General features: G+C 38.0%; 4 protein-coding genes across 5 annotated transcripts; 1 reads left to right on the forward strand and 3 right to left on the reverse strand.

The window, feature by feature from the left end:
* Window positions 1–138: 138 nt before the first annotated feature.
* Window positions 139–2,649, reverse strand: LOC126783149 (polyadenylate-binding protein-interacting protein 5-like). The gene is made up of 3 exons (XM_050508560.1): window positions 2,507–2,649; window positions 1,382–1,838; window positions 139–595 (listed from the first exon to the last, which is right to left on the reverse strand). Exons 2-3 carry the CDS (start codon window positions 1,811–1,813, stop codon window positions 458–460), a joined length of 570 nt encoding a protein of 189 aa, XP_050364517.1. The 5' UTR covers window positions 1,814–1,838; window positions 2,507–2,649; the 3' UTR covers window positions 139–457.
* Window positions 2,650–3,896: 1,247 nt separating this feature from the next.
* LOC126805563 (psbP domain-containing protein 5, chloroplastic) lies at window positions 3,897–6,331 on the forward strand. The gene is made up of 11 exons (XM_050532359.1): window positions 3,897–4,041; window positions 4,147–4,301; window positions 4,538–4,643; window positions 4,889–4,938; window positions 5,020–5,087; window positions 5,169–5,267; window positions 5,496–5,555; window positions 5,649–5,708; window positions 5,802–5,856; window positions 5,939–5,988; window positions 6,100–6,331. Exons 1-11 carry the CDS (start codon window positions 3,968–3,970, stop codon window positions 6,196–6,198), a joined length of 876 nt encoding a protein of 291 aa, XP_050388316.1. The 5' UTR covers window positions 3,897–3,967; the 3' UTR covers window positions 6,199–6,331.
* A 126-nt stretch (window positions 6,332–6,457) lies between these two features.
* LOC126805561 (protein TIC236, chloroplastic) lies at window positions 6,458–20,545 on the reverse strand. Of its 2 annotated transcripts, none has more exons than XM_050532358.1 (24): window positions 20,466–20,545; window positions 18,059–20,086; window positions 17,574–17,772; window positions 17,402–17,461; window positions 17,063–17,167; window positions 16,429–16,569; window positions 15,967–16,029; window positions 14,974–15,204; window positions 14,796–14,879; window positions 14,359–14,516; window positions 13,645–14,188; window positions 13,215–13,385; window positions 13,040–13,099; window positions 12,514–12,636; window positions 11,707–11,982; window positions 11,310–11,375; window positions 10,661–10,789; window positions 9,516–10,343; window positions 9,124–9,404; window positions 8,506–8,759; window positions 8,106–8,341; window positions 7,774–7,965; window positions 7,118–7,390; window positions 6,458–6,792 (listed from the first exon to the last, which is right to left on the reverse strand). In XM_050532358.1, the coding sequence occupies exons 2-24, from the start codon at window positions 19,972–19,974 to the stop codon at window positions 6,646–6,648; spliced, it is 6,537 nt and encodes a 2,178-aa protein (XP_050388315.1). In that variant the 5' UTR covers window positions 19,975–20,086; window positions 20,466–20,545; the 3' UTR covers window positions 6,458–6,645. The 2 variants fall into 2 exon arrangements, with proteins under 2 accessions (XP_050388315.1, XP_050388314.1); XM_050532357.1 differs by having other exon boundaries at window positions 8,106–8,344.
* Window positions 20,546–20,991: 446 nt separating this feature from the next.
* LOC126783290 (uncharacterized) lies at window positions 20,992–23,263 on the reverse strand. Its single transcript, XM_050508734.1, has 3 exons — window positions 22,693–23,263; window positions 22,085–22,331; window positions 20,992–21,652 (listed from the first exon to the last, which is right to left on the reverse strand). The coding sequence occupies exons 1-3, from the start codon at window positions 23,008–23,010 to the stop codon at window positions 21,267–21,269; spliced, it is 951 nt and encodes a 316-aa protein (XP_050364691.1). The 5' UTR covers window positions 23,011–23,263; the 3' UTR covers window positions 20,992–21,266.
* Between the last annotated feature and the right edge of the window lie 4,125 nt (window positions 23,264–27,388).

A 27,388-nucleotide genomic window follows, 5' to 3' on the forward strand; every position in this document is an offset into this window, starting at 1 on the left:
CCGTGTACAGTTTGTTTATATAGAAATGTTCTGCAATCGGTGGTTGGTTACATCTCTCACGCAGAGATGAAGGAAACTTTGGGTGTCAACAATAAGATTATACGAACCAGCAGCGAGGAAGGAAAGGGAAGGGAGGCATTAGCAAATGATACCTTTGCACAATTTACTTCACAGTTGATTGACATATCACTTTCATTTCAAAAAGAAATCCGCAAGCTGCATGGACAACTGCACAATGAGCTTCTCGCCCAAAGAAACACAAAGGGGTCTAGGAAATGAGAAAGATTGTGAACAAACATCTAGAGCTATACAACCATTGTCATAACTATGTATGCATGATGCCCCAAGAGAAGATATCCCTCTATTTTTATATACTTTTTACCCATAACCAAACATGTCAAAAGAAAAATTCTTCGACGTCTTTTGTTTCCACAAAGTCAAACAGGCAGGATAGGAGCTAAGATTTGGGTGAACCACTGGCTTCGCCTGCTACATTCTTCAGTTTCCATGCAGCATTTGGCAACAACCCAGATTCAGAAACATCTCCGATGTCCAAAGTGTCTGGAAGACCTTCAGAAGACTCGACTGTGTAGAACTGTAATAAGAATTAAAGTCATTGTTATAACAACTGAGACATGTAAATATTAAGGTATTCTTCAAGAAAAATATGTAGAACGTGAAAAATCCACATTGATTGAAATGATAAGACTTCATAATTGAGCTCATGTTATTGACAATAAGAACAAAGAGTTCTCAGTTATGCATTCCAGCCAGTCAAATACCATCTCCCACTAGTAGGTTAATAAGTTAATTTATCAAGACAGTATATGGCGAAGGCATACAAGCACTACACCTCCATATTCATCAAACAAGAAGATTCACCACTTGACTGTGGAAAAGCTTAGTCAAATAAGTAAATTATAAGCAATCAAACAGTTATAGCTAAAATATACTTTCCATTATATTAAAGATATGTGGCATATGTGGACATAACTATTACTATAGCTAAAGATTCAATTGTACAGAAAAAAAGAAAAACCCCAACCAAATGGACATGACTAGTACTATTACTAAGAGCCAAATGAACTTGCATTAGAAAAATGACAAAGGAAATTTCTTGAGGAATTTGACACAAGTGGTTTGAAGCACAAACCAACTAAACAGTTTATGCTTCAAATAGACTCCACTTTTAACCTTTTATTTATGACGTCACATGATACTAAAGCATGAATTGCGGTAAATAAACAGGGATACCTAAATGATACCACGTTTCCAAATTGCAAGCAGCAGTTACGCATTAGTGACACAACACAGCAGATGGACAATTGGTGGACGAAGATTAATGATATTTACAAAATCCCCAATGAAATGTGAAAGATACCTCAAGTTGGTTCAACATGTCAATGGTAGCTTCCAGGTCTCCTTTGTTCGCCAAGTAAACATCAGCAAGAGACTGTTCAGATATACCAGGAAATTGCATCTGAAGATAATCCAAATTCATATCAAACTCCTCATTTTCTGTCACTTCATTCACATTGTGTGACGATGAACCATAAGAACCATGGGCAGGGTAGTGGTTTACAGCAAATGCCTTTGGACTGAGAACTGCTGCAGTACCAGGTGAATTAGATCCAAGATAAGCTTTGCTATAGTTTTGGTTCTGAGTCATATTCTGAGGTCCCCCAAACCAGACTGCATCATTGTTGCGGTTAGATTCTTTTGATGTCGCATAAGCTCTGTCATCCACCTCCCTTTTGGAGAGGGGAATGTATGCTGCCGCATAAGGATTCAACGAAGACACTCCTGGCTTCATGGCCTTAGTTCATAAAACCTCACCGCTACCAAGAAAGAAAGGTAAACCAGCTATCAGAAAACTAACGACCAATAATATTATTCACGGAAAAATACAAAAAAATACATTGCCAAATGCGACGTTTTAAGAACAAATAATCCACTGTTGCTTCTTACTTCACTTTGAAGTTACTCTAACACTAAGCTAGAAGGTGCAGGTGTAACAGACACAGCTCAATGACCATAACACATCCTTGATCTCTCAAACGCCACGATACGAGTAATACACATAAAATTAATCTTTAAAGAAGTACTAAAGTCAGTAAAATATAAATTCCCCTAATCTCCAAAGGTTTAAAAGCTAGTCACTGCTTCTTCTTTTTTTACCTCACACACATAAGAAGATCAAACACATACAAACACCAGATCACCATCAAACACCGAATTCAAATCCATCTTCTTCAAGAAAACGAATCTCAAACGGAAGCAAATATAACATCCAGATCAAGATTCAGACACCAATAAAACCTCAATTTCTTCACCTAGAGCTACAAAACCACACATATTCATCCAGAATTTGCAAGGCGAAACAAGAAATCTCGAAATTCACAGAAAAAGGAGAGCGAATCATAAGCGATCATCGCAAATTTCGAAAACAAAAAAGCACGATCAAAGATTAATATCAAAACGCTGAAACGAAACGAAAGGAGCTCACCGACGGCGCGAAAGAAGATCGTGAGATGCGAACGGAGAGAAATGGAAACCCTAGGGATGCTGTGGAGAGAGGGATTTTTGGGGGATTCTTCTATATTAGTGTGCGAGGGAGAAGAGTGCCAATTATGTAATCATAAATTTATTTATAATATAACCCCTCAATTTGGAAATCAGGTCAATGTTGATAAGTAATATGCCACTGTTTTAAGAGTTCGTCTGGGGTACATCGCTGTACACCATACAGTAGGTGCTGAACGGTTGACAGGGGTTGTCATTTTCTGTACGCAGTGATGGTGGTGGTGGTGTGCTGTTGGATGTGCCGGCGTATACCATATAGCCGCGTAAGATAGATTTTTCCTTGTTTTAAAGGGTGTTATCAATTTTTTAAATATTTCCGATATTTCTCGTTATTTATTTAAAAGAAGATATATTTTAGAAGTAATTATTATTATTTTTTCGTATATGCGATATTTCTCCGATCACATAAAATATTTTTGATATTAACGATATATCTTTAATATTTTAAAACAATATTTAAAAAATGTTACTTTTAATTTTTTTGTAATTTAATAATAAATAAATAAAAATTATATATATTTATATGTAATTTATTAATAAATAAATTTGGAATATGAACAATATTTTTTCTCCGATATATATGATATCTTTCTTAAAAAAACGATATATCTGTCGATACCGATATTTTAAACTTTGAGCGTAACAAGTAATGGAGTGGTAAAATTAATGTTACGGTCTGGTAAAGTCTTTTTCTTTTACACCACCTGCTACATCATTTCATTTTTCGAGCGGTCCAGAGTTCTAATGTGTCCGAAATTATGTTTTTCGTAGCGTAAAGTGTTCGATATCTTAATATAGAATTTAGTCGAAAATAAAAGATCGACACATCTTCTATTAATAAATCTAGAAGGAAATTAAAATAGTTAATTATTTTAAAATCCAAAAATTACCTATGGTTTATCAATATCTACTTATTCTTTTATTAAGGTCGAATGGATTAGATAATAATTGAACAAACAAAAAAACTCAACCCATGAGAGAGAAGGAAAATTTTGGCAGATCGAATTATCTCCACACAAGGCAAGGGGAAAATTGCCACGGCCACGATTACGAAGATTGAGGCTCAGACGCGTGGGAGTGGATTTTACTCTAAAGTACAAATAGTGAGATTACACCTCTACGGTTTCATGCCAAAGCTAGTTCTGGATGATGAGAGAAGTGTAATGTCTGGAGCTTCTTCGTATGAAATGTCAGTTATATTACAAAATAAAAGAAACTCACATATGATGCAACTGTTAAAACTGTTAAGAAATAAAACTGTTTTGTTTTGAGTTTTAACAGCTGATTGGGTAACGGGACCACTGTGTGGATGAGCTAACAGAGAGAAGGAAGTTAAGAAGAGGAAAGCTAAAGAGAAAGAAGAAGGAAGAGAGCAAAATCAATAATGGTTATTCTCTCTCCCTCTCTTTCTCTCTTCACATCCAATCACTTTCTTGCTCCTCCAAACCTCCTCTTCAGGTACTCTTCACTCTCTTTTTGTGCACTTGAGGAGGTTCATATATGGATGTAATTTTCTTTCTGTTTCTGCCTTTATCTTCCTAATTTGTTAGTGCTGTGTTTTAGAGAGCAGAACAGAACTGTAGTGCACCAGAGCAAATGCAGAATAGAGCAGATACTTGAACCAAGCTCAAATCCCAATTTGCAAACTGGGTTTTGCAGAAGACATATATTGCTGTTTGGCCTTTCCTCTCCACTCTTAGCAATTTTGCCATCTTCAGGTAACTTTTCTTAGTTCATGCTTTGGTCAGTGTAAGATACTTTCCTCTTTAGAGGCCTAGAGGGATCTAACTCACATTGAAATTGAAAAGATTCATCATTTATTGTTCTTGGTTACTATTATGTTTCTGGAACTATGTTTATGCAAGTACTATGCATGTTTATAAAGAACACATCTACGGTTTAGCTAAAGGTTGCTGATTTAAATTAACAATTGTCAAGTGAACCGCCATTGCAGGGTCCCTTGCAGAAGATGTGAAAATGGCTTCCTTTTCTGATGAGATAAATTGTTATTCGTATCTCTACCCAGTGGAGTTGCAATCTAAGAATGCCATCTTCAAATGGTAAGAAACAAAAAGACAAATAACTCAATAATTAAACTGTATGCATGGCTGTGCTGCAGGCAGTATTATGGATATGATCGACTTGATGCTGGTTTGTATTTTGTGCTCTAGGCATTTTGAATCTGTGATTCTTTTTTAGCTCTTCAAAAAGAACTCCAATATTGCTCACAAGCAAACTAGTTGATTTCTTTGTCATTACTGCTCTCATATAGTGTAGGGACCTGACTCTTTTCATCTAATTTAAGGGTGGAATCAAGAAAGCCGGAACGATATTCATCTGCTGCCCCATTATCTCGTAAGTCAGCTTTACAAGTTGAATGAAGGAGTCTTTAACCATTTATTATACTAACTGAACTGTGTTTTTAATGTTATACAGCTGATGCACGACTGCGCATTGTCTCTGAGCGTGTTGACATTATTGATAATCTCATAATTTCCATTACGGTAACTTCTGATAGAATCACTTTTAGTTTATGCAATCCCCTTTGGTATTATCGAAGGGTTGTAATCTAGTTTTGCTTCCAGATAGGCCCCCCAAATTTGAAGATTATAAAGTCACCAGACAAGAGTACATGGACTGCCAAAGAGGTTGCTGATTCTGTTTTGGCTGACAAGTCTGCATTGGTACTGTTCCATCTTAGCTCCTTTCTTAGTGGACATCATTTCTTGAATACATAGAAATAAATTATTGTCCACTGTACTAGTAACAAATGTGATCATTGTATGAGACTTTTCCGTTTGAAGTTTAACTAGGACTAAAAGTCTAAAACTATGTCAAAAGTGATCTCATCGCTGGACTGAGGTTTTCAGATATATGGATTCTGATTTCAATACCGTTATAATTTCTTGCAGCGGGTTACCTCAACTCAGCGAATGGCTGAAAGTTCAGTTCTTGATGCACATACTAGTGAAGTAAGCTCCCCTCTTTAGGCTGCATCTTTGAAACCATTCTTGTAAAATCTACTTTTGTTACATATGAATCTTGAGGCGTTGTTTTTTCTTCAGATTGATGGTCAGCCATACTGGAATTTTGAGTACCTTGTCCGAAAAGCACCAACAAAAATTGTATATCTTTGTTATAGCAGCAGTTTCCAGTACAAATATATATTTAAACAGCCTTTTTGTTCATGATTCTTATAGCTGTTATGACTCATGCAGGCTCAAGAATCAAATAGTTACCGGCACTATGTGGCTTCAACAACCGAACGAGATGGTAATGTTTGTAACTTTTTATTCAGGAGCTGATATCTCAACCTAAAACCTCTTACAGCTACTTAACAGAAACTCAATTGCAGGCTACTTGTACAGTATAAACGCTTCAACTCTCAACAAGCAGTGGACCATTGTAACTCTCTCTCTCTCTCTCTCTCTCTCTCTCTCTCTCTCTCTCTCTCTCTCGTTTGTTTTCTATATCTTCTTTGCCTGCATTTTGAATGATGAAACTTTTGTGATGCAGATGGGACCTATCTTGAAAAAAACTGTAGAATCATTTCACCTTCTTCCTCCCACAGAAAACTATGTTCCTCCATACAAGGATCCATGGAGATTTTGGTGACAGCATACTTGATTTTCTTGCACCACTAGTGCAGAATTTGAGAAATTTTGTAATTTTTATTCTAACAATAGAATTTTAACTCTTATTCTGTTATGTGTCGAGCAAGAAGATGCAATAGACATTCCATTCCTGAGGTTTATGCGACATATCAAAAGAGAGCAGAGTGAGTGAGACTAGTTGAACAAGAAAACTGAGGTATGAAATGCAATAAAATGAGCGTTCTTAAAGTAGAAGTCAATCATTGATGTACTTTAATTGGAATTTAGAACTGGCGATTTCCTTTCATTGATGATATATCGAACTATGTACAAAGTCAAGATGGTGAAATTACAATAGGGGCTCATTTAATTTTGAGCAAAAAATAGTGTTATATGTACAACTGACACTAAGGAGAAGCTACAAGCGAAGTTTTGATCTAATGACACCTAAATATATACTGCTAGCAGATTAATCCTGAGATGTAGCAGAATATTCAAAAATGAGACGTTTTGAGGGAGCAGATTGTAGAAGAACACGCAAGCGGCTGGTAAGCTGATAGATCAGTGTCCATTGCATTGCCATTTCGGAGTCCTTCATCTGTCGAACAATTGAGGCCTGGAGGACACAATAATCTCATGTCATCATAACAAAAGTCAAAGGTAAAAAGTAATAGCTGCCGAGAGTTTATGCTCCACATCATTTAAAACTGAAAAATCTATTCATCATTCTCTATACACACACTAAAGGATTACAAAGTAAACAGCTACTGCAGTACTAAACTCAATTCAAAGTAGATATACTGTTAATTAATCAATTATCTCGACTCACTTGCTCAAAAGACAATATTCTTAAACGATGACCAATAGCAAAAAAAAAAGAAGTTGAATCAACTGGGAGTTGCAACAATATTGATAGGGGTTAGAGTTTTACTGAAAAATACCTGAAGCCGTTTCCCAAGTTGAACTTCAACTTCCGTACCAAATGAAATATTACTGGCCAGGGATTTGAGAGGATCCACAGTAGGATCAACAGAAAGCAGACTAGGGATCTGTGGTGCATAAACAAGTCTCCACCTTGCCTGACCAAACTCTCCCTTCCCTTCTATCCTGGGCATTAGTTTTTCAAGTGTTGTAGTTGCAAGCTTTTGAAATGCGAGTTGCCCACCACTTTCCAAGATGGACTCTGCCAATTGACTTTCAAAGACTCTAGCAGCCTATGTATAATGAACAAATGATCAGATTAAATTTCGTATAATTCCAGGTAGTGAAATCCTTTTTGACTAACTTCTTTAATTCCAGGTATTGAAATTGATTTACTTTTGTTCACATTCTCTACACTATGTCTTTCATGATTCAAGTTTATAAGCGTTCTAAGCATAAATTTAGAGTTTAGGGCCTGTGAAACTGATAGGAATAAATGAAAATGAAGAAACAGGACTTGTGTTTTAACAACTAATTCAAGCAACATATATGCAGCTTTCTATGACTGTCTTGTATAGTTATATGACTTATATCCAATTACATACTAATCAAACATTGGACTCATCATTTCATGCATTACAGAAGAAACTGAATTGCCAACTTGAAAATACATTACCTCAGTAGGTGAGAGGGCATCCTGCTCCACAGAACGGGTGGATGTCACAACCAGTTTTTCCTGCCAGTTGCTGGCTCGACTTTGAATCCTGAATTGCCACTCAGACCCCACTAAAACTAGATCTAGCATTGGATCTAATCCATGTTCAGGCTCAAACTTTGCAATATTCAGATGCTCTTGCCTGAGTCTTACCTGAAATTGGAAAGGTTGTTCACGAGATGTTACAGAAAAATGAGGCAATTGTAGATGACAATGAAAAGAAATTATAAGCTTGATCTTTAACCAGGGGCTTGTCATCTACAATAATATATGTGCGTATATACGTCATTCACCTGAGTAGCAACAAGATTGACATCACCATTCTCAAAAGTTAAGATGCCTCTAGGTTGTATCGATTTAGGATGCGCTGGACCATTCAACTCTAACTCTCCACGAACAGCAAAGTTTAGAATGAGAGGATAAACTATCCTCAGCTCTGGTCCTAGAACAAGCTTCAAATCACTAAGTTGAATATCTACATTGGGTTTAATGCTCACTTGCTCCATCCCCTGTTCAGCTTGTTTAATCGCTACTGTCCAGAAAGTAGAAGATTAAATCAGCAAGGTTTGTAGTCAATGAATTTTTTTACTAATTGCATATACCAAATAAACATTCCATCTCGTACTAAAATATCAAAACTAGCTCACAAGCTTCACCATAAAACTAATGAGGAACTGTCAAATTCATGCCTACCTGAAGGTTGAGGGAATTTTGTCCTGGAAGCAGCAGGTTGTGAGCTGAAAAACCGTGAAACATATCTTGAGGCAACTGCTCGATCAACACCTGTACTAGGAAGCCTCGGTTCATTTGTTGCCAATCTATTGGGGGCAGCCCCACTACCCTTATCGTGTGGCAAATATGCTTCACCATGGCTCAATTTTATATTTCCAGATATGTTCGGTTGCAATATGGAGCCAGTTATCTGCATCTGGGTGTCAACCTGGGCACTGCATTTAGGTAAAATATCAGTTTTCTCTGGGCAGCACAAAAAAAAATGTAACTTATACAGAAAATAAATATGGATTCAGTTAGATGACAAAAATACAATCCCCAAAATAAGAATATATTATCTCTTCTTTCTTCCTTTGTTTGTTTGTTTTTCTTTTTATCCTTTCGTATTCTTTCATTTTTACCAAACACTCACAAGTCACAACACTAACTGTAAGAAAAATTCAAGACCAACATTACCAAATTGGAAACAGTTGAAAACTTTAATCAGAATATGAACCCAAAAACAAACTTAATCTATGATCAGTACGATGTATGAACTTCAACTTGAAAGAAACATTATTATATAATTCGGATCAGCACCTTAATAAATTTTTCGCTTGCACTTCCAGAACTTCACATTTCAATTCAATTTTATCTCCAAGGGATGCTTCGCTTGTTCTAAGGGGCAGATTTCCCTTGATAAACAGCTTACCCCTTCTACTTACTCTACTCTCCAATGACGTGATGCATAACCTATTTGATTTTACGTGAACCGTGCCACCAAAGTTTGTGAGTGGTTTCCAAAGAACAGGTGATGATATAGATGCCCTGTGGAAGGATGCATATCCATCCAGCACCGGTTGTTCAACTGTGCCTCTGACCTGTATATTTAATGTAATTCTCAGAAAATTGATATATACTGAACTTAAAATAACAAAGTTAGGGCAGGAGATCCGTGAGCCAGCATTTTAAGAAATTACAAAACCACATACCTGAAGCATGATATCGGCATTGCCCTGAAGCCATTTAGCATAAGGAGATAAAGCAGTCAACATCATCATGCCCCCATCTTTTATATCAGCATCTATTCTGACTTCCCCTACATCTAAAATGTTCCAATTTAAACCTTTCAGGCTTTCAGCTAATCCCGTATCCCATCCTTCTTCATTTCTTTCTCTTGGATGTTTCTTTTCAATGGCATCATTGCTAGACACTCTGCCTCTTTCCTTCACCCAACCATGGTCCCAGGAAGTAGCCCGGCTTTTATCTTTTTCTAAATCTTCATCCTCTAACATGTTATTCTGAACAAAATTAACAGGTACGCTTCCCTGAATGTGTACATGCCCAGTTTGGATGATTGGTTCAAATTTTGCATTGAACAGAAAACGACTGGTTGAGGTGAGGGAAGCAACAATTTCAGCTCGTCCAAGATCAATCCCCCCAACAGCACCATCCAGGAGCCTTACTTGCACATCACATCCAGGTTTTGCAAGACTCCCTCTAAGATCGCCTTCCATGTGCAGTGTGCCTCTAATTGGTGCTAAAATTTGCCGCAGAGATTGAACAGCATCATTAGCAGAAGATTCAATGACCTGAATTACAGTCGGTACAAGACTAACAGGAAAGTTCAATACAGCAAAGTGAAGATTTGTTTTCGGCCCTAATAAAGTCCCATCTGCATGGACTGTGGCATTATCTTTCTGAATAAAGATTTTTTCTAGGCGTAAACCATCATCATTACTGTATGCACCTACTGCCTGAACACGCTGAGTTTTGTAGGTTCCCCACTCCCAGTCTTCCCCAAGAAAATCAAATTCTGCCTGAAAAGATAATGATAAATTCAATTGTCAGAGGACAAAGCTTATATGCCAGAACCAAGTAACATAGGTTTGCAGGTTCCTAAGTGGACAAGGAAGAGTGATCCTATCACCTTAGATGAAGTTACAATTTCCCTTAAACTGAGATTAAAAAGAAATCAAGGAGCAAATCTACAAGAGAAAGTGGTCATCGCTTTGTGGTATTAACGCCGTGATTCATATCTTGACAATTTAGACATTTATTCCTGGACTCTATAAACAGAAGTGCTCGATATTTGAATGTGGCACTGTTATAGAATTGAAAGATCAAAGATACATACCATTGTGTCCCCGTTGCCACCTCCACTTGCATCAAGAGAACCATGCCAGCTACCTCGGAGCTCGGTTAAACCCGGAAGATCATCTTCCAGAATAACTTCATATAATGGGGTATAATGTCCCCCTATGACCTGAAAGAGAATACAAAAATTAATTATATATATAGGATGGTTATCAGGTGCGGACGTCTGCACCATGCGGATTCTCCCGTTCTGGCGACTGGGGATACGCAACAACGGTGCGGATGGTGCCGGCTGGCACAGACAAGAGCGTCGGGAGGGGGGAGTGCAGCGGGCACCATCCTTGTCGTCGTTGAGGGTCGCCGGAATTGCTGAATCCGCACCGTGCGGACGTCCGCACCTGAAACGGCTTGTGTGTGTGTACACACACACATACACATACATTGCTGGTCTTTGAATCACAGGATCTGTATTTAAAAGGTCCAACAAACATCGAACATGCGAATCCATGATATATAAAATGACACAAATAAAAGAGGTGCCCTCACAAATGACTTTGGTAGTAGGGTTGGTTGCCTTAACCTAGGGCATGCCATGCCTGATGTTTAGGTCTGTATATATATTCCACCAAGTGATTTGCAGAGCTACACATTAATAAGAATGAACCTATGATGTTTAATCGAAAAAGTACCTCAAGCAGTTCTTTGAGACTTTCTGTGTATAATCCAACTGACTGCAAGCTTTGAACAAAGAGATCCTGCATAAAAGATCACAGAAAATTAGGAGTGTTTTTTCGTCAAATTGTACAATCCAAAAATTAGAACTCATGATAGCAGGTCCAATTCTATGATTAGGAAAACTGAAAAGGATGACCAATGAAATCTCAAATTTCTAACAAAAAGCGGAAGTTACCAAGTCTGAATAGGAAAGAGAGAAAGACAATGATAAATAAATTTATAGACAGAATAAGTTTACAAGGATGCGATTGACATGGATCCATAATCACAGCAAGCCTAACACACTTGGGTGCGGGTGCTAGTTTAACAAAATTGTTATTTTGGCCAAGACTAAATGCATTAAGATACAACCTTTGATCTCGAGTGAACAGCAGGATCTGTACTTCGAGAAACAAGTCTGGCAAGGGGAAGCATCTCAGCAACTTCAGCTCTAGGAACTTCAAGTCTCATTCTCCACCTTCCCATAGAAGATATTACACTACCCAGATTCCCAGCCATTGCTCTTTTCAATAAACCTCCCTTTTCCTTGCCAGCAGGGTTGCGATCTCGACTGCCAGGCAATACATATTCACCCTGAAGCTCATAACGACTATTGCTTTGCTCCAAGACGGTTTTCTCAACAGTGATCTGAATAATGGTCATCCAGAAGTACCAATATCAGATAATACAAAAGATCAGTAGTATTACAACGGAAAACCCCCAAAACAATGAAGACATATTGTTCTTGTTTTCAAGGTATTGCTATCAATTCATTCCAAAGAGTATGACAGAGCTATACATAGTGCATCTCATTAAACTTCAGATAAATCCAATAATGTCATCTTAACAGCAATTTTCCAACAAAGCTTGACGTTTGTGGTTGAAGAAATAAGAGCAACCAACCAAAACCTGAACAAAGCTTGAAGGCATTATCCTAGATACCTTAAGAAGTGATAAACAAGCAAAAGAGAACTAAAACAAAACATTTGTTTTCCTTCAAAATGCAATTTTCACTTTTGAGGACGAATTCATTTCACATGGACGACCTTCCTTTATTATCAACATTCAAGTTTTTAATATAAAAGATGTAAACAGAACAATGCTTTGAATGAAGTACCAAAGCAATAAATCCACAAGGACAAAGAGTAAGTACAAACACCCTTTGAATAAGATACTTACAACATCCCCACTCCATCTAGCAGCAACATCAAGAGCTTCACCAAGTACACCGCTAAACTTAGGCCGAAGCACAGATAGCAGCCCATGACCTCTTCGTTTCTGCAGATTAAGCTGAATTTCTGCCTGAAAGCAAAGAACCAGCTTTACCTTTTCATACAATAAAGCAACTGACAATAAATTTATTTTTAAAAAAAACCAACACAGATCAACCTACTTCTATAAACTCAACTAAATTATTACTTAATAGTTAAAACAAAATTTCACTAATGATATAATACATACTACCAACGGTGAACAGCCATTACTAGTACTTCCAGGTGGAAAACATCGTATGACAAAAAGAAAAAAGAAAAAAGAAAAATTTCACTAATGATATAATAAGAAAAAAAAACATCTTTATTCCATTTGGTTATTGTAGATTCTTGACACCGAAACTACAGTAACCCAATGCCCGCCAGACAGGAATTGGAAGGGTGAGAATGGGGAATAAGAAAAAATAAATAAACACAAGAGGCTGCTGGCTAACCTTTTGTATTGTTCCACGGAGCGAAGCCAATTCCAGCTCATCGAGTGGTAATTGACGTATCTAGTTACAAACACAAAGACCAAGAAAAGAGTTATGTACTTGATTTTCTATCACTAAAAGTGACCACGAGAGATGGGTTTATAGGAAGATCATAAGTTTGCTAAGATATAGGTACCTCCAAGTTAGCAGAATGAAAGGGTTGGAAGCAAATGTTCGCTTTTAGTTGACCCTTTTGAAGGAAGACAGATAACAATTGGCCACTTTGCGTGTGACTTTCACAGTTAGGCTTCAGCGGCCCAACAAACTCCACTACAAGACTTTCATCTGGCCTACCTCTGGCATCTAACTGCACTAACAGAAAGATTTAATTTATTAGAAGGAACTATAAGAAACAGAATAAAAAACAATTAGTCATATATATACTTCGCCAGCACTAACTCTTCCTATATTATCTGACCATCTCCCATCACATCAAACAAAATGTTTCACTAACTACACCACACGTTGTTCTCAGTGGATGGCACGCACACACACATGCACATATCATCTATATGCTAAGTTCCAAGAAAGAGTTGAGGAGAAACATGTATACATTCTTGCATTACCTTGATACCCTCAGTTGAAATGCTCAATGATCCAGCCAACTGAGGGGCCAGCATCAACTGGTTCAATTTGAGACCAGAAATCGAAACCTCTCCTACAAGACTATCTGTCTTTCCAGTATCAGTCTTTCCTTCATTAGTCATATTCATCTGCTGCTTATCTCTCTCGGGACCTGATTCTTCTCCATTAGACGCACTAAAGGGCTTTAAAACCTTTCCCTGAAACTTGATCTTCCCTGTTGCTTTCAAATGCATGGGTTTCGGAGAATCAAAGGGATAAGAAGATACCAAACTGAAAAACTCAAAACTACGCATACGTAAATCCAAGTTGATTCCCTCAACAACAAATGGCATGGCACTCTTTGTCTCAGCATCTCTTTTCTTTAGCAAATCTTTATCGTTGTAAGAGGTTTGAATTTTTGAGGATAAATCAAAGGCAGTAGATGAGGAACTAACAGTAATGGAATCATGTGCTATTATGATATCTCCTCGGGCATCGCTTAAGGACCCTTCGGCTTTTGGAGCAGTCCATTTAATGTCAAACCTCCTACATCAGAAAAAAAAAACATGTAAACCCGAAGAACTTCTAACATCAAAAGTAAAATATCATCAACAGCAGCTGTATTCTTATATGATAAAATCCCATAAAAAAATGCAGAGGGCAACAACATGAATAAGTTTTGTGCAACAGATAAGAGGCAAACCCAGAAAACTTACGGTCTTAGTAGGGATCCAGAAAGTTTTGTTTCTCCATTTAAATCCCCTAATTTCAGTGGCATCAGTTGAAGATACCCAGGAATATATCGATGCACAATTTTATCAAAGCACATACTTCCGGAGAAATTCACATCCATTGATGTATCATCGACCTCACCCTGTGTAGCATCATACGGTTCAATTAACAATTAAATAATAAATAATTGGTCTAGTGTGCCGCACAGGTGCACATCATCACAAAGAATGAGAATCCAACAGATAAATTATCTAAAAGCCTCAATCGGAAACTGACTGAAACAAAAACATGACAGTTTTTTACCCATGCAAGATGTTGACAACCCAGATCAAACTAAATGTTCATGTGTCAATAATCACACTTCTCTACCAACAGAATGACGATATGTAACAAAAAATCTTGGTTAACAGAGAATACATACCTCAGGGCAAATCCAAGCATTCCCTGCCCCTCGAATTTCACCGCCATCGACAAGACTAGCTCTAATTCCGTACAAGTCAGCAACCTATCCAGAAGTACAGAATAAGCTTTTACAAGAATATAGATACAGTTGCATGAGGAAAATCAAGACTCAACTTTGAAAATTTTTATAAACTTACACAGCTATCAGTGTTAAAAGTGAAATTGGCCGACACACATGAAAATGGTACGCGATCAAATGCTGCCACAGCCCCAGCTTCCTTACTTTTAAAAACTGCTTCTGTTGCAGCAGATGGAGGATAATCAGAAACTGATTGAGACATCCTTCTAGATACCATTCCACTTCCCACAAATATAGGAGCATGCAATGGACCTTGACAGTTAAAGACTGCAGTCACTGAGCCAGCCAGCTACAAAGGAAAGATTCAGATAGATTGATTAATTTGCTAAATCATCTTTTATTGTGTGGAATTGAGGGGGGAAAAAAGGGAATGCACAGACTTACTGACACAACAACTATGCTAAATAAAAATGCTTGTTTTATCCAATTGAGAGAGAGAGAGAGAGAGAAGGGGGGGGGGGAGAGAGATTTTTGAAACCTACGGTATTGAGCACTAGCACTTTAAGTAAGACAATGATCTCTCAAATGGGAGGTCATGTGTTCGAGCCCCATCAGGGGTGGGGAAGGGTGAGGTTTGACAGAAAGTCAGAAACATTAGCACTTCAAGATTTTAACATCAGACTTTTTCAAACTAAAAAAAAAGTGTCAGAGCTGAAGGTTATACATAGGACGGTCAACATCTGATACTCTGCAGACTTTTAAAAAATTTATATTTCATTTACCTATAATTATTTAATAATTATACTATAGCCCAAATCCATCACATGAAACAGACACTCAAACATAAAATGAATTAATATAAGTAACAAAATTGTAAGCAACCATGCTTTCCAACAGCAAACTGCTAGTGACATACCATGCCAAACAGCTGTACTCGTGTATGTGATTAAACACTACCCTTTAGAAGAGAGCAGTACTGAGTTCAGCTGTCTACGCTTGGAGGGATTCACGGAGAAGAAGAGCTAACATGTAATTTTCAGCCTACTACCATTTATGAAATAGTGCAAAACCAACAGATGCCGCGTTAACACAATATGCAACAGACACATACCGGAAACATAAGAGGCTTCATCTTGAAAGTTTTCATCAATGCATTTGCTTCCACGCTAGAAACCTGGAATTAGACAAAGATTACTTGATGCCTATGCGGTAGAATTCATGAAAACAAAAGGGAACTCAAATAAGTACATTTAAGGTGCTACTTGCTAGTCCAAGCTCAAATGAGCTGCCCAGTTGTCCTAGAAATGACTCACACTCAAAACGAAGGCAACATGAACTCTTATTGTAACTTAAGATACAATAATATATTTGAAACCATCCAGGAATGATATATGTTTTAACTTTCAACTTAAAAATGCAACCTGATGGCCTTGAGTAGTGTCCGTGACTAAACATAATATAGTAATTTATATACTTCTATATAGCTGAACTATATTTAGGTACTCATTTTCTTTTCTTTTCTAGCAAGACATTTAAGAATAGTGCATTTTCCGAAATATCTCCAATAACAAACCTGACACATCAGATGAAACTCTCCTTCATCAGGATTAATACCAAAATCTCCAGAAGCTTCCAAGGGAACATCACCAAACCAGCCACTTGCATTGTGTAAGAATATTCGCTGGCCACGGAAACATAAACTTGCAGAGATGTCCTGCATAAAAGAGATGTGACATACAAAATTAAGGTCACTCTCTAGAATTCAAGCACACACCGTGATTATGACTGTATAACCCCATGCATAACAAAAAATCATAAATTTTCCATGTTTTTGCTTACTATGACTGTCTAATTGCACATCCCATTTGTGTGTCTCAAGCACATTCCATGAATTAAATTGTATTCTATGTGCAGATTCTTATGTATCAAAACTGAATTTGTCTTTCTACACTCTTTAGTAATTAACATAGACCATCAGAGACCACATCAGGAATTGTAACATATATGTAAAAATATATCTATATATGTATACATATATGTGTGTGTGAATGTGTGTACGTGAGCATAAATATGTCATATATTTTCTAAAGCAAATAATCTACATGTATGTGCTATTTACTAACAATTGTAATTGGCAGGAGATAAAATATCACCTCAACAAGCAGCAAATATTCATAAGAATGCAAGAAAATTTGAAAGCAACGTACAGAAAATGATGATGGAGCATCAATTGTTTGAAAAGCCAACCCTGTCACATCAAGCTGTCCATGAAGATTGGGAAATGATTCTCCACTAGACATGCACAAGTGAACCTGAAAAAGTGGAAGTGAATAAATATCTCAAATTAAACAAATAAGACCACAATCTGATGAAACTAATGTAGATTCTCCTCCTCCTTCGTATAAGTTGTGTGAAATTACACAGATTATTCTATCAGCCTGAGAATCAATGCAATGTACTCCCTTAAATTGGGCATAAAAATGAAATAAATAAATAATAAATAAACTAGTATTATTATATATTATAATCAGAAGTTAGAGAAGCACCTCACCAGTAGCTCTTCCTTTAGACCACATTATTGGAATGTCTAAAATCCGTTCAAAAAGCTGAAACGAAATAAGGCAACCACAAAACAAAACACTGTATCACTCTTCAGATAGAAGAAAGGTCTTGACAGTCTCAAGAATGTATCTTATCACTATTTAGTCTCTAGCTTACCAGAACAAAGAGGTTGGCGACTTTTAGGTTGGCGTGCCACTTCTGTTCAACAATGTCAACAAATACATCTGTAGACAACCAGCCACCATCTTCAGACATGATGTCAGACCGCCACATCTTACAGTTTCCATTGACTTGTACATGCACGCGACCATAGTGATTTTGAAACTTCACATGTCCATTGACATTCTCCATCTCTCTGTAGAAATAACATGAAAATCATAGATGCTCAAATTAAAGCAAAGCCTTGATTCTTATGTATAAAATTTTTCTTGCATGAGTGGATAGATTTTCATTATACAAAAAGACTTTCCCAGTAGGGAGCATCTTTAAAATGAGTCATCCTGGTCAGTACAGTCACTTATTTATACAAAATCTAACAGCAGTAGTTTTTGAATAAAAATGAGGACCGAAAAAAAAATATCGTACTCATGATAAGATTCATCAATAGTAGTGTAATTATCAAGAGTAAATAAAGGCTCTACCGAGGTTCCCTGTCACCATATGCAAGTAGCATGAGTGTTCCTCCTTTGAATTGTACAGAATCCAGTGTAATTGGAAGAATCTTCTCAATGCCTTCAGGCTGCACGATATTGACCTCGTCAACAAGTTCTGCAACAATATCTTCAACTCTGGGGCGCACGCTGGATGTGAGCTTTTGAATGAAACCAGAGAGAAGATGTGTTAATGGAACTCCAGCATCTCTCGAAAATGAGGGAAATCCTAATTTCGGATTTAAGGGCCAGATGGGAACATGATCATATGTTGCAAAAGAAGGTACTGTGGAAGTTGAATTCTGCACTGTTTCGCCTACTCGCGTTTCTGATTCACCATCCTCAGAATGAAAACTTTTAACATCATTTCCTAAACCCACGTCTCTTACAGTACAACTGATATTTGATTCTGAAACATTTTCAGTGGATGAATTACTGGATTTCTCATCTAACCGATCAAATGGATCATCTATGAGATCAAAACTGCTTAAATGACTTTTCGCATTCTGTTTATTTTTAAGGGCCTGGTCAGCTAAATTTCTAGAACCTTTGCCGTCCTGATTTTCATTTCTGAAAGCTTCTCGACTATTATCTGCGATAGAAGTGTTGGCATTATTATCAACCTCATTCTTCATCAAATAGGTGTCAACATTCACTACGTCATGACTTCCAGATGACTGTGAAGGTTCAGCAGACTTCTCATGCACCAAACCCTGAAAATATGCAAGTGCCCTCACTGCACTATCCCCAAGAATTCTTCTCTTTGCAGTTATACCAGATGCAGAGATGTCATTCCCATAGCCATCCCTTTTGAATTTGTGCTTTTTAGGCCCCTTTATCACTCTGGACCAAAATTTAAGCCCTGAACCTGGTATTTTTACACCCAATGATTTCTCCAAGTCTGCATGCTTGATATCATAATCGACACCTGTGTCCATGCAGTGATCCCTCCAGTGTATCTTTTCATCCATGCATAAAAACGATTCAGAGGTTGTTAGCTCCCGTGAATGGCTATTACCTTCCTTTGAATCGTCACCTTTCGATGGAGTGGAGCCCTTGTCTGAAATAATGTAACCAGTCTCCGCAGCTTTCCTAGCCGCTTCATCCCTTTCTTTTTCCCAGTGACCAGCTGCTTCCTCTCTAGCGAGCCTCCGGGTTTTTGTACGATAATCAATCCCTTCCTCTGTTGATAAGTGCCTCTGCAGACCACCATCAGATGAGGGTATCCCTAACCATGTAAAATCCTTCTTCTGTGCAATCAAGACAGTTGGATGAGATAAAACTGCATCAATCACAACCCTTCCCCTCCTCAGACTTGCAAAAGGACGAACACGAAGTTTCATAGAAGGGACCTCACCACAAGAAAATTCTTCATTATGAGGGCCAACTGAACAGGTCTCCAATGTGATGCTGAGAGGTGATATCCTTCGAACTTTACCAAACACAACTTCGCGCTGAATATACTCACTGAGTACTGAGCAAACAGAAGGCAAAACCCTGGCTTCAACAAAACCCTTGGCTCTCGTCTGCCCATACCATACCAACAAGCATACCCCAGATATCACGACCACATATACAGAGCACCTAAATAGAAGTAACCCCTCCTCCCACAGGGGAGATAGTGACCTCACCAGAGACTTGTTTTGAACAAAAGACTCTTTAACACATTGTACCTTCCCATTCTTCAGCTCTAAGGTTTTTTTCAACAACTCCACATTCCTCCCCCAAAAATGTGACACTCGGTTCGCTTGAGTAATCCAATAATTTTGCTTCTCACTCACGCACCTCCTAGCAACCCTTCTCCCCACATTCCTTCTGTCCCAATGAACAAAATTCCCGTGGTTCCTATTACTAAAAGAGCTGTGAATCGGAACCCCGAGAAATGAACAATGGAGTTTTCCACTCATTATCTCCCCCTAAGCACCGACATCCAATCACGATTCGTCGGCCAGGGACCAAGAATCAGCTCTCAGTCCCCTAATAATTCATAAAATCACGGAGCAGCACCACATTTGAACCCTAACATCACAATTAGTAGTCTCGATCAGTAACTCCCACACAAAATCCAACACAAGTATCACATGAATAGAAACTAAAAGATAACATCATTTGGACTCGAAAATAAACAGCTCAATTCAGCAACATTAGAATTGTTAATAAAGTATTCACCAGCTCCACCTATCTACTTAGCAATGTTAGTTTCATTCCATATATATAATACACAAAGCCCTAGAACTTGCCGCCAGTCTCACTCAGGAGCAGAGAGAACCAAAACGCCACCGTTTTGAATCTAACTGAGAAATTCCAATTCAATTCCAGAATTCTGTATTCTGTAAATGAATACGGGTGTTCGGATTGAAGAGAATAACGAGGAGAAATGAAGACGAGGAAATAGAACCTGAAGTGAAGGAGAGGAGCATTTTAGGTCTGAGGCTGCTTCTGATTTTCGGTGTCGCTTTGCTTCAGAGAGAGAGAGAGAGAGAGAGTTTGCTTTGCCTCAACTGCAGCTGGGTTCTCCAATTTTTCAATTAGAAAAATTTGCTTAGAGCCAAACTGGGACGTGAATGGTGTGTGTTTTTTTAATTACGGTAATGCCACGGGGAATGTGTGAAATGTCTGAGATGACCTTATCGAGTAATAGCGTACAAGTCAGACCATCGTTGATCCATTCACTCGGTGCAAGTATCTTGGCTTTTATCAGACAGAACATCTCTCAGAATTTCGATTGAAAACTGGGTGGAGTGTTGAAATGGTTTGAGTTTACGAAATGGAGAGTTGTTTGCTTGAATGTGTTTCCAGAACAGTTCACATTTCGCCGTGGCAAACAGGATTAGCAGAGCCCAGAGTGAATCGGAAAGAGAATGGCATGAAGTAAAAATAATTATGATTGTGATCATTGATGCAGAATAGGTTCAACATGGAGGAAGAGCTAATACGGAGAGATCTGAGATATATCTAGTTAACTACTTTCTGAGGAATAATATGCAATGCGCAAAACTGGCAAATCCACACGTCTAGTGACAACTGAGTAAACAAAAAGACCAAAGTGAAACTTCCTGTAGTCAACCGCAATACAATTAAGGTCATCTTCAAACAAAACCACAGAGCCAAAAACCCACTCTTTATTTCGCACAACTTGGGCATATGAACAATGGTAAATTACATGCTCATATATAAGATGTTGAACGAAACTGGGCTTTTACCGCACAGGCTGCTGGTTGTAGTGGCTCTTCTCTTTCTTCTTGGCAGCAGCAAGTTTTGCTCGCCTGGCAGCAGCCTCTTGAGCAGCAGCTTTTGCAGCCGCATCCAATTCCTTAGTACTTTTCTTCTTCTTGGCAGCTGCCACTTTCTTTAGTCGCTCTTTCACATCGATAGTTGATGTTTCATCCTCTGTCTGTTCAGTTACTGCAACTTCACTTGGTCCATTAGTCACCCCCGAGTTGTTTGGTTGATCCTGTGATTCTTTTGCATCCTTGGAAGCCTTATCTTTCTTTTTCTTCTTCTTGGAGCTTTTGGACTCTGCAGGATGATTTTCATTCTTTTCCACATGTCCATTAGGAACACTGTCCTTGTCTTGTGCAACACCTGCAAATGCAATACATCAAATGTTGTCAACTAGAAACTTTAGCGTCATCCAACTCTGGTCAGCACCACCACTACCACCAGGACTCGATATCAACTTCAAAGATCGATCTATGAGCTAGCTTGTTCAATGCGATCAAAATGGAAAACGAGAAGATTAATCAAGTAGATGATTGTTAATAAACATACTGCTTTCTTCTAAGATTTGGCTTAGTAATTCTAGAGAAGTCAAGTAGATAGATCTGACATCTTATAGGCAAACAACAGTAATGATCAAGCATATGGGGCACGCATACATGTGACTTTACAATGTGTGGAACAAAGTGATAACCATTTTCCTTGCAAACAAATTAAAGAATGCACTCTGAAAATCTGAACCAACATTGCAGACCACTATAGTAAAATACGTCAATGGAAAAAGAAGAGGACGCTTACCACGTGATTCATCTTGACTGTCAGTCTCCTTCTGCGTAACTCCAAAATCAGCTAGAAGAGCCTCAAGTTCAGCAAGTTCCTTTTTCTTCTTCTCCTTCTTAGACAGTTGCTTTTCTGCCTCCTTTGGTGGTGCAGGAACCTCAGCAGGCTTCTTGACCACTGGCTCAGGATGAACTGGAGCCTCTGGTTCATGCTCCTCCTCATCTTCATCGCCCTCATCAAGAATATCTTCTTCACTCTCACTTTCCTGTAGTCATGTATAAACAAGCAGATATATAAGAACTCAATGCAGGTTGCCTCCATAACTTCCAATGTTTTCACAAACGCACAACCACCTCAGACCAATTCCACAAACTCTACCCAAATTATACTCCCCATCCAGCCGTAGATTCTAACTAGTAAAGGCCAAATATCATCCAACCAAAATCATTGACAAAATTGAGCTACATTGGTTAAAATCTTACCCAAATCAGATCAGTCAATCAAACAACATCATTACCAATATCAAAACAATGCACAAACCAACAGCAGCACAAGGATAAAACACTGAAACAAACACACAATTCAGATACCAAAAATCACCATAAACAAATAAATCGAGTTCTCACTTCTACTTTGGCGGCCTTCTGCTTACTGGGCTGAGGGTCAGACGTCCCCCAAACCGGCTGAATCGGCGCGGTGGTGGCATAATAGTCATCGTCATCCTCATCATCCACATCCGCCCACTTGGTGGCATTCAACGGAGCCGGCGCCCAGTAGACCTGCGGCTCCGGCGCCTTAACCTGCCCGGAATGGTGGTCCTTGGATGTCCCTTTGCTCTTCTTGTCCGACTTCTTCTTCTTCCTCAGAGTCTCCAGCGCCGCGAAAACGTTCGTGTTCTTGATGACGAGCGACCCCTCGTCTCTCCTGTTTCCACCGCCCACCATCTGTTTTCTGTTCCAAACGCTCACAATTTAGGACCAAAACGCCGTCGTTTTACAACAACAAAAAATCGATTAGGGTTTCGAGCTAATAGGTGTTGTATTTACAGACGAAATCACAGTGGGAGAAAATCCGGGGAGCTTGGAGGGTATAAATATCGGGGTGAGGGGAAATTAGGGTTTGGGAGAGAGGTGGATTGGGGATTGTGAGATAGAGAGAGGGGAGCTATGGCGGATGGGCGAGGTGGTTACGTTTGCAAGGAAGTAGGGCTAAATAAGAGAGGACCGGATAACGTATTGAAACGCAAGAGAGGAGCTTTTATAGGTGGCCTTATATTACTTCTTTTTGGTATTTACGCAGTGCCTGTGGGGGTTCCCTTTTAACGTATTTCTGAGTTAGCTTGTCGTATTTTTTTTGTGTATGAATACGTATCTTAACTTAGAGACTCAGTGCTTGCCTGATTTAGTGACTATCGATAATGATACGGACATTATTCACCGAATAATGCAGAGTTGGTAATAATCAATTCCACCGTTGCAAATGCAACGTCTTATATGCTCAATATATCAATAAAAAGTGGCAATATAATCAAACAATTCAAATATAATAGTTGAAATTAATATAATTCAAAATTATGTTGTAACTCAATGGTTTTGGCACGAGTTTACAAAATAAAGGTCTAGAATTCGAGCATTAGAAACACTTCTTTTTTTTCACTTATAAACATTAACGTTATTCCAACTCATCTGATCCAGTCTCATTCTCTGTTCTGGTCATGGTCACGGTCCCTAGTTTTGAAGATGTTGATGAAAAGAAAAATGAGGCAGCGAGATAGCAATCATATCTCTAGCTTCAAAAGCGTAAGAGGTTTTGGACTTTGGTTCAATATGAGGCAAGTGTTGTATGCGTGACTTCATGATTGGTCTGTTTGTTTTTCTTTTGGGCAGAAGGAATGATCGGGAAAAGCCAGATCTAAAAAACTACCGACATTTAAACAATGGACTATTAGGTTTTCTTTTAGCACCATAATAGCAACTACCTAAAATAAGTGTGTTTTTTCAACCTCATTCCAAAATTATTTTTCTCAAAAGCGTACATCAAAAGTGGTATTGAGAATTTTAATTGGAGGCAATCTGTAATTACTGATGTTTATATGATAAACATACACAAAATAATATTGACTCTCAAGAGCAAATAGTCGTTGATGAGTTTATAATTTATTACTATATTATTTTTATTATAAAAGGACTTAAAATTACATAATTTTAAAAGTAGATATATAAAAACAATGAAAGTTTGTGTAATATCATCCATTTCCAAACTATAATTCAGCAATCACCACTTTATCAGGCTTGTTCCAAGGAAAAGCACACCATAAGGTGCCATTGCTCAAAAGCTTGCACGGACCATTTGGTTTTATGTACCACGAACACGTGTGATCCGTCGTTAACCACATCCAATCTCTATGTTCAATATAGATATCATACCAGAAACTACTTGAAAGCCAACTAAACAAGCAGTAGAACTGAGTCTTTCCCCAAAAGCTTGGCCTGAACTTAAACTCATAAGACTATTGTAGGAGAGGTAATGGAAGCCAAGATCATCATTCTTAGATTTATAGTTGAGGGTCAATTCTGAGCGATCCGGTAAATCGTTAATGATGCGAACATGTCTTTTGGCTTCCATTCTGGTCAGGAATATTATGAACAAAAACACAATTTTCACATAAATAAAACTATCTCTCGGAAATAATATGGTCATCTTTAGTGCGTTGCTTATGACTCACAAGATGAAGGCGACTGCTAACTCCGGTATACCTATTTATATAATTTTCCGGCCGTGTTGGATAAGATTTACACGTACATTTACTAAATGAAATCAAAAATTTATTTAATGATGATCATATTCCAGCTATTTACATTGTACAAGTCCATATTAGTAACCATATTCATAACCAACACAATATTGTGTGGCTGGAGGAAATACTTCACAAACGTATTTCGTTATTTTGTTTCCTTTGTAAAATGTCGCAAGTAATTAATATATTTAGAGATAAATCTTGTGGTGATTATTTTTTTAAGGTTAAAATCAAATCTTGTGCTGGTTTTCAGTTCAAGCAAATGCTGTCAATTTTCAGTTGCTGGCAGCATTTACCTCTAGAAATCAGGTGGCGATTATATTCGGTGTTAGTTGCTGACAATTTACTGTTAAACATACACGGTTTGAGTTTCTGGTCCAAATTATAATTGGAGCAATTATACGGTGTTACTCGTTTTCGTTCAAACATGTTACATATCTGAGAGGACCAACTAACGTATTGAAAATCTTGACAAAAAAAAAATTAACGTATTGAAACTTGCGAGAGAAGCTTTTATAGGTAGCCTTATATTACTTCTTTTTGGTATTTACGCAGTGCCTGTGGGGGTTCCCTTTTAACGTATTTCTGAGTTGGCTTATCGTATTTTATTATACACCGTATCTTAATTAAGAGACTCATTTAGTGACTATCAATAATGATACGGACAGATGGTAGAGAATGCAGAGTTGCTGATATGGTACAAGGTGGCTCACCAATTTTTCCATTCCTAAAACTCTGGAGAAATTAGGAACATTATCAAAACATGAAGAGCATTGGAAAATTATGGAGTATTGAAACACAAAAGCGTATGATTCTCTCGCTTGTATAATATTTTCGATCCTACACAATGTTCTAAAAATCCCCGCCTAGGCGGCGCCTAGGCGCTCGGAGATCCTTAGCCGCCTAGATTCTGGGCCGATTAATCCCCGATTAATCTGATTAATCCCCGATTAATCTCTGATTAATCCTCTGGGCGCTGGTTTTTAGCTGTCCGCCCGATTAATGCCTAGCGTTTTTTAGAACCTTGATCCTACAGTAGCATTAAAGGTCCGCAATGGGGCTCACTGCTATCAGACTCGGACTAGGCCGGGTCAGGCCTCAATGATTTTTTTTTCAAATTTTAGAACCGAACCGGATTGGACTTGTTAATAAATCAAGATCCACATGGACTATTCATGGATTTGGGCCTTACGGGCTTTTTCGGCCTCATTATAATTATATGTAATGTATATTTATTAAGAAAAATTATGATGTGTTAATTATATGGTACAAAATATATAAAATATAACTTAATAATTTAATAAATTCACATACTTAATAAATAACTACATATTAAATTATTAGTTTTAAAATTAAATGGGCTTCATGCAGACTTTTAGGCATGCTTTTTAGATTCGGGTCAAGGCTTTGAACCATCGGCCTTTATCCAGCCTTATACCTATAAGGCGGTGCTTGAATGGGCTTTTCATCGGGCCGACCTTGGCCCATAAGGCCATTGGGCCGCCCAGGGCTTTTAGGCCCGCCGACCAAACGATGACCCTAACAAAATGGCTAAATGGCATATGGTTGGAGTGAGTTCATATTAGGGGTGGGCATAAAAAAACAGAAATCCCGATCCCGTCCTGAAATTCATAGGAACGGGACGGAGGTCTAAAAACGTTCGTCCCGTCCCGATCCCGTCCCGTTTCATAATAGTGGGATGGGACGTGGGACAAATAATTGCTATCCCGCTTCATCCCATTTCGTCCCACCTTTAATGAAAACTTAAAAATTCTTATATATTTGTATCAAAATGAAACTAATTTATGTTTTTAATAACTCCAAAATTATATCAACTCAAATAATAATGGTAAATTATAATATTTTGAACATAATATGTATTTTTTTGTTAAAATTTCATTATTAAATGTTACTTTGTTATTGAAAAAGTAAAAATATAGGTTTTTATTTAACTTCATAGGAATGTGGGATTTGTCTCGTCCCGTCCCGATCCCGTCCCGTCCCAACCGGGATTAATCCCGAGTGAGATGCATTCTTAAAAACTCTCGTCTCATCCAGATCCCGTCCCGATTCAAAAGAGTGGGACGAGACGTGGGATGAGGTTCGTCCTGTCACATCCTATCATGTGCCCACCCCTAGTTCATATCATCGAGATTCCACATGAGGCATCTCTAATTGTTTCATCAGTCCATTACATATCTACCACTACTGCAGCCGATCTAACATTACAAGATGATACAATGCATCAATCAATTTTCAGGTGTTCCCTATAGCTCTCCCTGTGAAGGATCGCTTCTAAAGTATACAAGATAAATTTTAAGAAAGGCTATCAACAACATAATTATGAACTTTTGGGGGCTCAAAACAAGCGCACAGTTTACGTTCTATAGTTCTCTCTCAACATAGTTTGAATGCAGACAGGTTTTCAAACAACTGCATAATAATTGCTAATGATAACTACCTACTAGTCTGGGCCATAAGGCCTTATTAATACTACTAATATGGGCTCAGCCCTACAGAGAAGC

Source organism: Argentina anserina, chromosome 2, assembly GCF_933775445.1.
Source record: "Argentina anserina chromosome 2, drPotAnse1.1, whole genome shotgun sequence".
NCBI classification, from domain to species: Eukaryota; Viridiplantae; Streptophyta; class Magnoliopsida; order Rosales; family Rosaceae; genus Argentina; species Argentina anserina.

Excerpts from the sequence above, each read along its gene's own strand:
- LOC126783149 (XM_050508560.1), bottom strand. The coding sequence starts at position 1,813 with ATGAAGCCAGGAGTGTCTTCGTTGAATCCTTATGCGGCAGCATACATT. Across the intron at positions 596-1,381 it reads ACATGTTGAACCAACTTGAG|TTCTACACAGTCGAGTCTTC; the intron begins GTATCTTTCACA and ends TTCTTATTACAG.
- LOC126805563 (XM_050532359.1), top strand. The coding sequence starts at position 3,968 with ATGGTTATTCTCTCTCCCTCTCTTTCTCTCTTCACATCCAATCACTTT. Across the intron at positions 4,939-5,019 it reads ATCTGCTGCCCCATTATCTC|CTGATGCACGACTGCGCATT; the intron begins GTAAGTCAGCTT and ends AATGTTATACAG. Across the intron at positions 5,088-5,168 it reads ATCTCATAATTTCCATTACG|ATAGGCCCCCCAAATTTGAA; the intron begins GTAACTTCTGAT and ends TTTTGCTTCCAG.
- LOC126805561 (XM_050532357.1), bottom strand. The coding sequence starts at position 19,974 with ATGAGTGGAAAACTCCATTGTTCATTTCTCGGGGTTCCGATTCACAGC. Across the intron at positions 10,344-10,660 it reads GTGGCAACGGGGACACAATG|GCAGAATTTGATTTTCTTGG; the intron begins GTATGTATCTTT and ends TTATCTTTTCAG. Across the intron at positions 8,760-9,123 it reads CAAGCGAAAAATTTATTAAG|TGCCCAGGTTGACACCCAGA; the intron begins GTGCTGATCCGA and ends ACCTAAATGCAG.
- LOC126783290 (XM_050508734.1), bottom strand. The coding sequence starts at position 23,010 with ATGGTGGGCGGTGGAAACAGGAGAGACGAGGGGTCGCTCGTCATCAAG. Across the intron at positions 22,332-22,692 it reads AGAAGGCCGCCAAAGTAGAA|GAAAGTGAGAGTGAAGAAGA; the intron begins GTGAGAACTCGA and ends ACATGACTACAG. Across the intron at positions 21,653-22,084 it reads CAGTCAAGATGAATCACGTG|GTGTTGCACAAGACAAGGAC; the intron begins GTAAGCGTCCTC and ends TTGCATTTGCAG.